The 12,627-nt window shown below is 39.7% G+C and overlaps 1 protein-coding gene across 2 annotated transcripts in view; it reads left to right on the top strand.

The window, feature by feature from the left end:
- Window positions 1-4,748: 4,748 nt before the first annotated feature.
- Nectin3 (nectin cell adhesion molecule 3) overlaps window positions 4,749-12,627 on the top strand; it is a 131,787-nt gene continuing 123,908 nt past the window's right edge. For both annotated transcript variants that reach the window (XM_034636174.2, XM_027919981.2), the window contains exon 1: window positions 4,749-5,150. In XM_034636174.2, the coding sequence (XP_034492065.2) occupies window positions 4,991-5,150 (160 nt within the window). In that variant the 5' untranslated portion in view covers window positions 4,749-4,990. The remainder of the gene's footprint in view (window positions 5,151-12,627) is intronic.

Below are 12,627 nucleotides of genomic sequence, written 5' to 3'. Positions count from 1 at the left end.
GCATATATGACTACAACATCAACCTAATTACCTCCATTTGTTTCTCACCAATTCTGCTTACTGTGGATTAGTGCCAAGGAAATGGAAAAAGTTTTGCTAATTTACCTTATTGCTTTTACTTACATTTATTGTTGGAATGGTAGTGCGATTTTAATTTTACACAGTTTGATGTAGAGAAAAATAACTGTTGTAAGGAAAATTTTTAGGAAATAGTCACTAAAAAATAGAGTATCAATTGAGGTTCAGTGAGGAATACAGATACCATACTGTGTATCTGAAGGAACTTATTATAGAGAAATATTACCAGGGTTTGGAGGGAATCTCCAGATCAAAAACAGTAACTTTGAGGTGATGCAAAGATATGAAGTTACGTGCTGGAAAGGAGGATATTACCACCTTTAGAGCTGGGGGAACAAAAGGAAAAGGTTGGATTATTAGAACTCAGAAGCTTGGAGGAGAGACCCTGATGAGCTTAGAATTGGACCTACGAAATGGGGAAACTCTAGAGTTTAGCTGGGGCTGGTACCATTTAGGGGTTATGATGAGCTTTTTTAGCATGTAAAGGAAGTGAGAGTTTGGAAGCAACGGGCAAAGACAAAGTGACAGGCTATTATTGCTGAGGTGATGCTGATAGGAACAAGAAGAAAATGGAAAGGAAATAGTCCTTTCTCCCATATTCCTGCCTTCACTCTCTCTCTCCAGTGACCAGTGACCTCTATTGATAGAATATATCAGATAGCTAACTGGTAAAGGAGAACTGTAGTTTGCACAGTCCCAGTCCTAGAATTTCAAAGCAGAATGCAGAACAATAAATATGGAAAGGAGAAGCAATAGTTTAAAATGCAGCACCAATGGCAATTAAATCAGTCTTAAGCAATGGTCAGTGTAACCATCTTCCAGCTTGAAAAGTTCCAGATGATTAATGATAAACTCAGGATATTAAACATTAATATACTTCTATTGAGTTTGTTTGCCATTAGATATGCACTTGAATATGCTGTCACTATAGTTATCATTTGATCATTCAATCTGGAATCTATGTAGCAATATTCTAGGTGCTTGGGTTTTAGCAGTGAAAAAAAAAATAGATGCCTGAAGTGCTCCTTCACTCTAGTAAAGGAAAAAAAGAAACATAATAAATATATACATGTCTGATAGTAAAATGCAATGGAGAAAATAAAATTAAGGAGGTAGAGATTGGGGTGGAGGCAGTTCTTTCATATGGGGCGGTCTTAGAGAGCCTCAGCAAGAAAGTGAAACTTGAGTAAGGACTCAAAAGAAAATCTGAGGGAGCAGTATAACTATATGGGTGAAGATCTTTTCAATAGGAAAAGCATTGAATCTGATGGATATGAGATTGATGAAAATTTTGCCAAGTTTTGGACTTGTTGTGGGATTGCAGGTTGCTTTTTAAGTATTTGCTTTATTCTCTTCTAGAATTCTGAGAATCTAGGTAGGTAACATCAGATTATTATCTGTTACCAAGATGAAACATTCTACAAAGTATTGTTCATCTTTTCTATCAAGGTAAACACTATGCTTCTTCACACAGCAGGTTATAAAAGACTTGCTTACAGTAAGGAGAATTGGCTAAAGTATGTAATGTCCTACCTAAAAAATAAGATACTTTGATCCAATCCCTTATGGACTTCTAATGATAGTTTTAATTTGGATGATTTTAAGAAATGCAAAATTCTCAGCACTTTAAGTAATTATTTCTTTTTTAAAGTAAAAACTTTTTATTTTAGTTAAAGAGTAAGTGAACCTTGATAATTTAAAGTCTTTGAGAAAGAAAGTGGGATGGACACCCTTAGTACTTTTAACCCAAAACAATGAAATCATTTCTGGCATTGATCACTTGGCTTTTTGTTCAGATATTATTTTTCTGAGAAGTAAATATATGTATTTAGTATTCATTGGTGTCAGAAATATTAATAAATTAGTAATAATTATTCTTTTAATTAGTTTGCTACATGAATTATCTATAAAGTTGGAAAGTGAAAAATGGGTCTAAAATCCAAGAATACTGTAAAAGATTTTAAAAAAACAAAAGTAATTCTTGTCCTTGGAAAAATGGGTTTTACTTTGAAATGAAAATCTTTTTTTTTTTTTTTTTTTTTTTTTGTGCCCAGTCATAATTTCCAACAGGAAAGCTTGAGGTGGGTATGTCTATGCTTATTTTATCTGATGAAAATATAATTTAAGACTGGACACTTTTTAGGAGGTAGAAATTTGAGTTGCCTTAGTAAATTTGTTTTTAACTTAAAGAAGAATATTAAGTGGTCAGTGGTGCCTATTGGAAGGCAAGAACACAGTTCTGGCTGGAAAAACCACTGCTTATGGTGGCAATGTTTGCACAGTACTCAACCTCTGTGCCCAGGTTATTCCTGCTGTCAAGTAGTGATAATAGTAATTGGTACCTTCCCTGGGAAGTGAGCATGAGCTTTGCCATCTCTGGTTGAAGATGATATATCAACACAAATTATTATTAGAACATAATACATGTAGGTAAAACAACAGCATGCTGCTATTTTAGTACTTACATAACATCTATAAATGCTTTTGTTCCATACTCTTTATACTGTAGGTGAGAGAATATCATCATAGCATGCCATTATTTAATTTCTCAAAACCCATATAGGAAATTTATTTTTAAAGCTCATATCATTTTTTTTTTGAGAAACTCATGGTCTCTGTAGCAAATTGCATGGATAGACCCCATATTAAGCCTTTGGCACATTTTAAAAATGTTGACTGAATTAGTTTTCCTGAAGACTAGAACCATCAGGGAAAAGCTGGGGGAATAAAATTGGCTAGCGATATTAAAATTTTGGTTGTTTAACATTGAACTGTGTCTCAACAACGTAGTATTACAGTGCTATCTAAACAGATAACTAGCTAGTTCTTGCTCAGTGGGTCTTTCTAAATTTAACAGTAAAATTAGATTTAGGTATGGGATAATAGGAAAAGACATTTTCTCAAGGGAAACTACTGTCAACAGAGCTGAGGAATGTCACAATAGCTACATTCCGTCAATTATGAACATCATCAGGGGATCTCCCTATGCTATGCAGGACAAGGTTTATTCATAAGTGCATCCTGAGGATAGGTGATACAAAGCATTGGCTGCAGGAGACAGGCTTACAGGAGATGACAGTGGCTGGCAGAAAAAGGGAGAGAGAGAGTAGAAAGAAGGGGTGGTGGATAAAAGAGGTACAAGACCAAGCGATGGGAGACTGGATGGGAGGCAGAAGTAAAGAAAATGAGAGGCGGGCAGGGCGTAGAATGATGTGTATCCTCTGAGGTGAGTAAAACACTGTAAGCCAGTGGGTGGAATGTGGGGGGACCCCAGTGACGTGGTCTTGGCCGCAGGCAAGCTTTAGTTTATCTGTGATAGGCTCATCTCTGGGTGGCTAATTATTGTTCATCTGACTGGAGCACATTTGTGACTATCTGATTGAGATGACAAGACTACATAAAATGAATGTTGAAGGCCCTAGGACTGGTACCCTTAGCCTCTCCCAACTCCACCCCTGTGGACAGTCCAAACTTAATCCTTTCCTCCTCCGCAGAAAGGCGAGTGTCTGGGGTTTCAAGGTCATGGCACCCAGGCAGTGTGTGGCGAGTAGATGAGGAGAGCTGGGCGGAGAGCCATCTGGGCTGAGGGAGGGTCTTAGTGGACCTACAGGCGCTCACTTACGGGCAAATGTTTAATACTTCCCGAGGTCGCTATTCTGCGATTAGTTCAACGAAAAACAAGCAAAAATAAGATTACGCGTGCGAACATGCAAATGACCTAAGAACACCATCGCCCTCGAAGCCCCTCCGATGGGGAATATCCACCGCCTCCTGTTGCCAATCGCCCGGCGCCGAAATTGGACAAGCCGGCAGCACGAGAGAATCAAGAGTGAGAAAGCAAACCTTCTGGGGTCCCTCCTCTCGCCAGCTCCGCCGACCCTTCCACCAAGCCACCCACCCAAAGAAAGGCGCAAGAAAAACGCCTGTGCAAATATGCCACACCAAGAGAGCGAGGTGGGGAGTGGGGCTAGAGAGAAGGGAGAGACTCGGAAAGCACGGCTGTCCCGGGGAGCAGGAAGGAGGAGAAAGTCTCTTCTTTCAGTCCCAGCGCCCCGGCAAGGAGGAAGGCGACTAGTCTAGCAGGCTGAGTCCAGCTTCCCAGACATGAACCTTTAGCCTGGGCAACGGAAGGGCAGCCTCATCCTGCTTTCTCCTCGCCACCCCCTCCATGACCCAGGTCCCCACCAGAGGGAGAACGCTGCCCTTGAGAGGCGAGCTGGGAGCGCGATTGTCCCGCAGCACTCCGCCTCCGTCTGCGCCGGGGCCGCTGTGGACCCGCGAGGGGCGGAGTGGGCGATACCATTGGAAAGGCTGGGAATGGGGGGAAACGAGGCGGGAACGAGGGGCGGGGCCGGCTAACCTATTCCAGATTTTCTTGTCCTTTTTAAAGCTCTGTTTTGGGAGAAACCCCGTTATCAAAGTGGATGAAGAGTTTTTTTTTCTTTTGAAGGGGGAGGAGCGTGTGTAGGAGGGAGGGGTGGGAGGAGGCAACACGCACCCCGGGATCAGACGGGAGCCGGAGTTGCGGGGAGGGCAAGCGAGTCCGGGTGCCGGCTTTGAGGGTCGGCTTGCTCTCCCCCTCCCGCGAGGGCGGGGTGGTGCGTTCCGAGTTCCCAGGAGTTCGAGGCGGGCGGGTGCCGGGGGGAGGGGAGTGGCGGCGGCGGCGGCGGCGGGCGGCTCCCGCTTCAACCTCAGCAGTGGCGTCGGCGACGGCGGAGTCAAGGCACCCGCGAGCGCTCGGCTGAGAGTCAGCCGGCGGCGACGGCGCAAGAGCTAGGAGTTAGGGACACGCGCGCCGGACCTTCCGCCGCCGCTGCGCCGCGGCCGCTGCTGCCGCCACCCAGAGCCTGAGGCGCCGGGGCCCGGGGAGCCTGGGGGCCGGCGGGAGAGCGGGCCGGGGGGAGGGTGGGGTATGGCGCGGACCCCGGGGCCGGCCCCGCTGTGTCCCGGAGGCGGCAAAGCACAACTTTCCTCCGCTTCTCCCCCCGGGGCCGGGCTCCTGCTGCCGCCCCCGACGCCACCGCCGCTGCTGCTGCTGCTCTTCCCGCTGCTGCTCTTCTCCCGGCTCTGTGGTAGGTGAACCGCGGCGGTCGGCGCGGGCTGAGGGAGGCGCGACCGAGGGTCCCGGCGCGGCGGCCCGGCCCTCGCGGGCCGCTTTCCGGGGCGGCGAGGCGGTTATGTTCGGCGGTTGGCTGCGCGAGCGTGTGCCGCGGACTTTGGCTGGAAACTTTTCGCCGCGCCCCGGGCGAGGCCCGGAAAGGGCCGGGCGGGCGATTGCAGCGCTGACCGTCTTAGCGGCCGCGCGGGTCTCAGTGCTGATGGCCGGGGCCGGGGCCGGCGACGGTGCTTGGTGCGCGGAGCTGTGGGGACAGTTACTTCCTAGCTCTTTCGGGAAGCCAGCGGAGAGCGCGGACTTCTGGGCTGGGGTTAAGATGCCGGGATGCACGTTTTGCCGCCTCCTTTCCCCCCCCCTGGTGAAACTTGAGCTGTGATCCCGGAAACCCTAAGGACCCGAGACCGACGGAATGAAGCCTTCTGTCCTCCTCTTATGGCCTTCCACCCGGGAGAAGGCACCATCTTAACCCACCCTGCCGCAGCATCCCTTACAGTCAGTTTTCTTAGGTCCTTGGGCCCTATTCTGCCCTGGCAGCCTCTGATCATCTCGGATTGAGACCGGTCGCTGCCTTCCAGTTTTGGGACGTGTCTGCCCCTGCTTATTTTAGGACATTCTATTTGTCTCCAGGACCGAGACATACATGTTAAATAGTTGATTACATCGATCGCCGGCTGGGCTGTTTTAATCAAAACAACTCCATACCTATTCCTAGTGTTAGTCTTTCCCTTGATGTAGTACAGTTTCCTGGCACATTTGGGTCTAGTCTCTTTGTAAGTTCGGTTCCCAAATATCTCAGACTAGAGGCCTACTTTTTAAGGATTATATAAAAAATTGCTTTTTATGCAGGAAAAATAATCCTAAATAGTAATTAACGGACCACAGTGATTTGGGAAAATAAGACGACTAGTCTTTGGAGATTAGCGCAAAATGCCTTTGGGTAATATCAAAATACTGCAGGGCATTATTCATTCAAGAGCTTTTTCTTGGTGAGGAAGGTAAGGTGATGGGCAGAACTTCCCACTTGACCAAAGACTGGTTTTTAGTGTATCATGAAATCTCGAGCCGAATCTTTACCAACATTTATTAAAAGGGGGAGAGATGTGTGGGAATTTCTTGGATAGTGTGAAGTGAAAGGAAGAGAAACCTGTTTTGGCTATGTGATGGGTATGAGGTAGACAAAGTTATGAGATTTGAGTGCCCCTCATAGGCTGAGAATTTTCATTACCAATTCACCATCAGTAGTGTAATGAAAGTTTCTGATTTACAGAATGTAGTAATGAAAAATGACATGTTATCTAATGTCTAGTGTTCTTGCCACTCCTCAGATGTTTAGTTCCAAGACGCAGATCTTAATGCTATTACTCCTTTACATTGATATAAGATTCTTGATTGAATTTGTGTGATATTTTTATGTTCCACTAAGCTTACAGTTGAGTTCCAGGATAGTTGAAAAGAACATTAACAGTTTACTGTCTTGACTATTCAGTTTATATTTATGATGGGAAGAATATATGTACCTCCACAGAAGTACATTTGTTAAGGAAGAATGAGTAATATGTACAGCTGATATAGGAGATATAATTTGCATAATAATTTCACAGTTTTAAAAATGAATTGGTTATTTTTTGAAGGAGCACCTTGGTTTTTAAAAAATATGTTCAATAATATGCTATTAGAGGTCTTGATATTTTGTTTTAGAGCCTAAAAACTTCAGAAGTTAGACTTGTGGACTGTGATTTAGAGGAAGTGTAAATTGAAGTTTTTAAGAGTCAGCTCAGCTTGTAGTTGTAGTCATAGACACTAGCTTGGTGTTACTGTGCACTGCTCATTTAAAGAGCTTCTTTTTTTGGCTTATAGTGTTATAACACCCTAATTTGTGAACCCTTGTGACAAGTTTTTTCCATTAAACTCTTATTTTAGAGTTTAGTCTTTGAATAGGACACAGTTGTTGTGACCTGGGGATACTTAACTAGTATGGAAATAGAATTTTATTCTTGTAAGCTATTTGTTGATCTAACAACCTGTTGATCTGACTACTAATGCTAGTAGTGCTAACATGTATAGTACTACTTAGGAGATTCGGCATGTACTTCTGTTTGAGTAGAACTAGTTTTAGAGTTGCTAAGGTTTTTAGGCTTTAAAGAGTTTACTGATTTGTTACTCAGAATACTTTATTTTATCCTACTTAGATCTTTCTTTTCCATGCTATTTTTGATACACTGCTTATTTTTAGTATAGCCTTTGTTATGGTTAATGTTATCATGTTAAATTGACTAGGAAAAATGTCCCTCCCAACTGGTAAACCTCATATTCTGAAAATATAAAAATTTATGCCAGATATGCTATTTGTTTTGTGTTATACATTATCTTATTTGCAGATTTGAACTTTTAAAATGAGACATTTACAGGTTGACAAATTACCAGATTTCATTTCATTTTATTTTTTTTAAGTCTAAGATAGTCCTAGGTATAAAGTCAAGTGGTCTAGGTTTACAACAACATGTCACTGACAGACTTCATTTGTTTAATTCTAAAAGTCTGTTTCATTTTGATGAAAATAATCAATTCATAGGCTGGGCACGGTGGCACATGCCTGTAATCCCAGTAGCTCCAGAGGCAGGAGGATCATGAGTTCAAAGCCATCATCAGCAATTTAGCGTTGTGCTAAGAACTCAGTGAGACATCCTGTCTTTAATAAAATATGAAATAGGACTAGGGATGTGGCTCAGTGGTCGAATGCCCCTGAGTTCAATCCCTGGTACCCAAAGGAAAAGCAAATAATCAATTCATAGATTATCAGATTTATCTGAATTTTCCTTCCTACATTTATCTTAAGAGGTAGAGAATATTAGCAGGGATATGGTATTGATGACTAAGAAGATAGACAACTTGACCTTTTATAAGGTCCCTTTGACCCTGGGATTCTATGGTTCTTTGCATTTTTAGCAAGGTTTTGTCTTAAGTTGGATGCTTAGAAGATGATAGAAAGATCCAAGGTAATAGGGAACATTTAAAAAAAATTAAGTGAAAGGATAAAATAAAACTGAATGTTAATATTTATACATAGCACATCATAAACAATCTTGTCTGATGTTGGTGATTTTTAAAAAATTTTTTTTGGGTTCTGGGGATTAAACTCAGGGACACTTGACCACTGAGCCATATCCCCGGTCCTATTTTGTATTTTTATTTAGAGACAGTGTCTTACTGAGTTGCTTAGCGCCTTGTTTTTGCTGAGGCTGGGTTTCAACTCTCAATCCTCCTGCCTCAGCCTCCTGAGCCACTGGGATGACAGGCTTGAGCCAGAGCGCCTGACATGGTATTGGTGATTCTTAATTCTACTCTCTTGTCCTGAATAATTGAGCTTTCACATTAATTGACTACCTGTATTTACACTTTACATCTTTTTGTATGGAGTTTATAGCCCAATCAGTGATTTTTAAATATTTGTTAAATTTACTTCAGATAAGTATACTGATGACCAATTTTAAAAATATTAGAATGTAGTCAAATTGATTTTATTGTCTATCTATATGGAAACTATTTGAATCTTCCCTTAATGATGTTGAATGCATTTTTAAGATTTTGGCAGTTCTGTAAAGTCATTTAGAATAATAGGATTATATTGAAAATTGGGATTGAAAAGGGAGTCATAATTTAACTTCTACTTTGTCTATTTTCTGGTAGCATCAGTTTGCGGCCAACAACATTTGTTAACTATATGAATCTTTCTACATCCTAAACATGTATTATTAGAAAGTGAATCAAATTTATAAGCAAGTAAAAGGAATAAAAACTTCATTTTAAATTTTTTGGGGGGTGTTGTAATTAGGTATATGTATCTCAACATAATATAACGATATGCTTTGCTCAGTTTTGTTCCCCTGTACCTCCCCTTTGATCTTCCCTTCTATAGCATTGGAAATGTGTGGGGCATTTTGTGTGTATTATGTATATACACATACTTGTTAGGCAGGCTGAATACCCCTTACCCCTTATTCCAAATGCTTTGGCCCAGAAGTGTTTTGGATTGTTTTTTAGAGTTTAGAATATTTTCATATGCATAATAAAGTATTTTGGGAATCCAAGGTAAAATATGGAATACATTTATGTTTTTTATATATCTTATACATATAACCTGAAAGTAATTTTATATAATATTTTAAATACTTTGTGTATGAAACAAAGTTTCATAGTGTGGAATCTTCCACTTGTGGCATCATGTGTATTCAGGATGTTTTTGATTTTTGGAGCAGTCAGATTTCAGATTTTTACATTAGGGATGCTCAACCCATTCCTACATATTTACATATTTATAATTTAATGACTCAGAAACTCAGATACATTTGTATCTGTAGAGTTGAGGAATAAAACATCAGTTATTTGAAATTTATTGACAAGAAGCTAGTTATGATATCCTTACCAAAAATAGTATTTTGACATTCTATGATTTACTGTTAAAAAATAGTCAATATTCCTTTACATATTCTGTGTTCTATTAAAGCTTTCATAAAAATTGACAATAAACACTTGATGATTTTGCAAAAAATGTGACAATTAATATTATTAATATTTAAATGGTGGGATAAAATCAAGTAACCCTTATATCTGTAATGAAATGTTAAAGATGATTTTATGTAGCACACACTCATGTGGCACACACTCATCTATAAATCTGGGTACCATTAATCTTTCATACTTTTGATCTGTCATGCTTTTTTTTTGGTACTGGGGATTGAACTCAGGGGTACTAGACTGCTGAGCCACATCACCAGCCCTGTTTCGTATTTTATTTAGAGACAGGGTCTTACTGAGTTGCTTTGCACCTCACTTTTAGCTGAATCCAACTTTGAACTTTCGATCCTCCTGCTTCAGCCTTCTGAGCTGCTAGGATTACAGGTGTGTGCCACCACGTCCAACTCGTCATGCTTTTGATTACCTTATATATTTAGAAATTCCTTTAAATTCTTGGACACATTCCTTTCCTGAATTTCAGTGAACTTTTTATTTTTGTACTAATTTAATCATTTTTAAGTAATGTTTGTTGCTAGCCTTTTTCAGGAGTTGACTTTAGGGTTCCCCCCCCCCCCAAATGGTTCACTTATAATGTAGTAGGTCATCATTAGAATTTTAGAGAAAGTTTGTCCAATGAGTCTAGATGTCTACATATTGTAGTTACTATAGTTTTCTTAGAAAATGTTAATTTATAATAGTTAATTTTATCTGGTCTTTTTAATGCATCATACTGAAGGTTTTTGGGTTTTTTTTTTGGCAAGCCTGTTGATTGCCTACTATTCATTCTGCTAATTAAGAAGGGAAGAGCTGTTAAATTGTGAGTAGATATAAACATACCAGCTCATAATTGGATTAAATAGCTGAAAAATGGCAGTATGTTTTCAACACTTTTGTTTGTGGGTTTAAGTATTTTGTATATGTTATTCTGTAGATAAAATTATGATAGCTTTGCATGTTTTTAAGCTTTATTTGGCTTCCTTTAAATTCATGGTTTAAAAAAATGTTTTTATTTTAAATGGGTTGACTGTTGCTCCTAGTAGAAGCTCTTTAAGTTCACAGCCTAGGCTTCTTCAGAAGAAATAAAATAGCAACAAAAGTGGGGAGGTGTGGAGCTCTATAATCATTATTTTTAGATTACCAAGGTTAGCAAAAAAAAAAAAATAGGGTGTACGGATAGATTTAAATCATAGATATTAGGGAATCTTCCTTAAAATAGCAGTGCCAGGCTTCACTATGGTTTTATTGGATCAGTAGTTTTTGCAAGACTGTTGAGGAGTGGAGATGTATTTTGAGATACATTTTCAGATGATTCTTTCCCCCAAACTGTTCTATTTTGACAGCATTTTTATTTAATATTTCACTAGATGTGATCATACTTGTAAAAGAACTACACTCCACCATTTTATTCACAATTTTGTATCTGCATGTGTTTGCCGTGTAGTTGATACTCAAATTTCTTTATTTTGTGAGTTTAGTAGCAAAATCAAGTTTAGTTTATACTAGCATTGTACAATAGAAATACAGTGGGGGCTACATAATTTTGTTTTCCTAATGCCACATTAAAAATGTAAAAAAAAAGAATCAAATGAAATTAATCCTAGTATGCTTAATATGATAACCAAAATATAATTTCAGCATTTAATTGACATTAAAAATTTAGATATCTTATGTTTTCTTTCATATTAAGGTTTTGCAATCCTGTGGATATTTTACACTTTACAGATCATTTCAATTTGGACTAGCCATATAGTATACCCAGTAGTCAAGTGTATTGTGAATGTTGAATACCACTTTGGTCAGTGTTAGGTATCAAGTATTCATTGTCTTTGAAGTTTTGATTATGCTCTTTTCCAGTCCTATTCATAAGGCCTGGAATGGCATTGCTCTTCCTTCCTAGCTAGTCAAATTCTGAAGCGCATGGTGTAAGATTGATTTCCCTCAGCACATCTTGCACACAGTGAGCATGCATATTCTCTTCATTTTTTTTACTCTTTGAGGTATGGGACAATGTTTGTCAAAGTGCTTCCACAGTACACTAGTTTTAGGAAATAAGTTTTTGGAAGAAAGTTCCGTATTTCATCACATAATTGTCACAACCACATTAATGTATATTCCTGAGTGTTCCAAGTATCCTGCCCTTGCACCAGTTTAGTAATAAATGTATTTTAAGTAACACTGGCACAGTTTTTAAAGAGCCTCACATAATAGTAACCACTTTTTCATAAAAAATTGGCATAAAATCTGGAACAATTATGTGGTGAAATATGGTACCATAATTGCATATATTTGGGAATGGGAAAAATGGGAAAAACTGATCATACACCCCTTAGAAAGTCATAATATACATTAATTTATTAATGGTACATGAAATTAAGTAAAATATGCTATTTTACTTTAATTGAAAATCGTGTGTGTGTGTGTGTGTGTGTGTGTTTGTGTGTGTAATACCTACTGACATGTTGCAGAAACTGTACTATGTAGAACACTATGGGAAACATTCTTAGGTATGTCTTTTTTTTTTTTGTCTTTTTTCTTTTTTGTTACCAGGGGTTGAACTTAGGGACACTCAACCACTGAGCTCTACATCCCCAGCACTATTTTGTATTTTATTTAGAGACAGGATCTCATTGAGTTGCTTAGCGACTTGATTTTGCTAAGGTTGGCTTTTAACTCGCCGTCCTCCTGCCTCAGCCTCCTGAGCTGCTACCACTGCACCCAGCTAGGTAGGCAATCTTGATATTATTCCTGTCTTGGAAGCATGCGTATTTTAAATTTTAGGTATGAACTGATAGGCTTCAATATATTACTTGAAACAGCACTATACTGGTTTTTCCTTAAAAAAAAAAATCTATCTGCCCTCTTTAATTTCTTCTTTTTTGTTATCATCTTACCCATTTTGAATCTGAAGTGTCTGCAGT

The sequence above is a fragment of the Marmota flaviventris genome, chromosome 8 (genome assembly GCF_047511675.1).
Source record: "Marmota flaviventris isolate mMarFla1 chromosome 8, mMarFla1.hap1, whole genome shotgun sequence".
Taxonomy (NCBI): Eukaryota; Metazoa; Chordata; class Mammalia; order Rodentia; family Sciuridae; genus Marmota; species Marmota flaviventris.
This window is presented reverse-complemented; position numbering and strand designations above follow the sequence as displayed.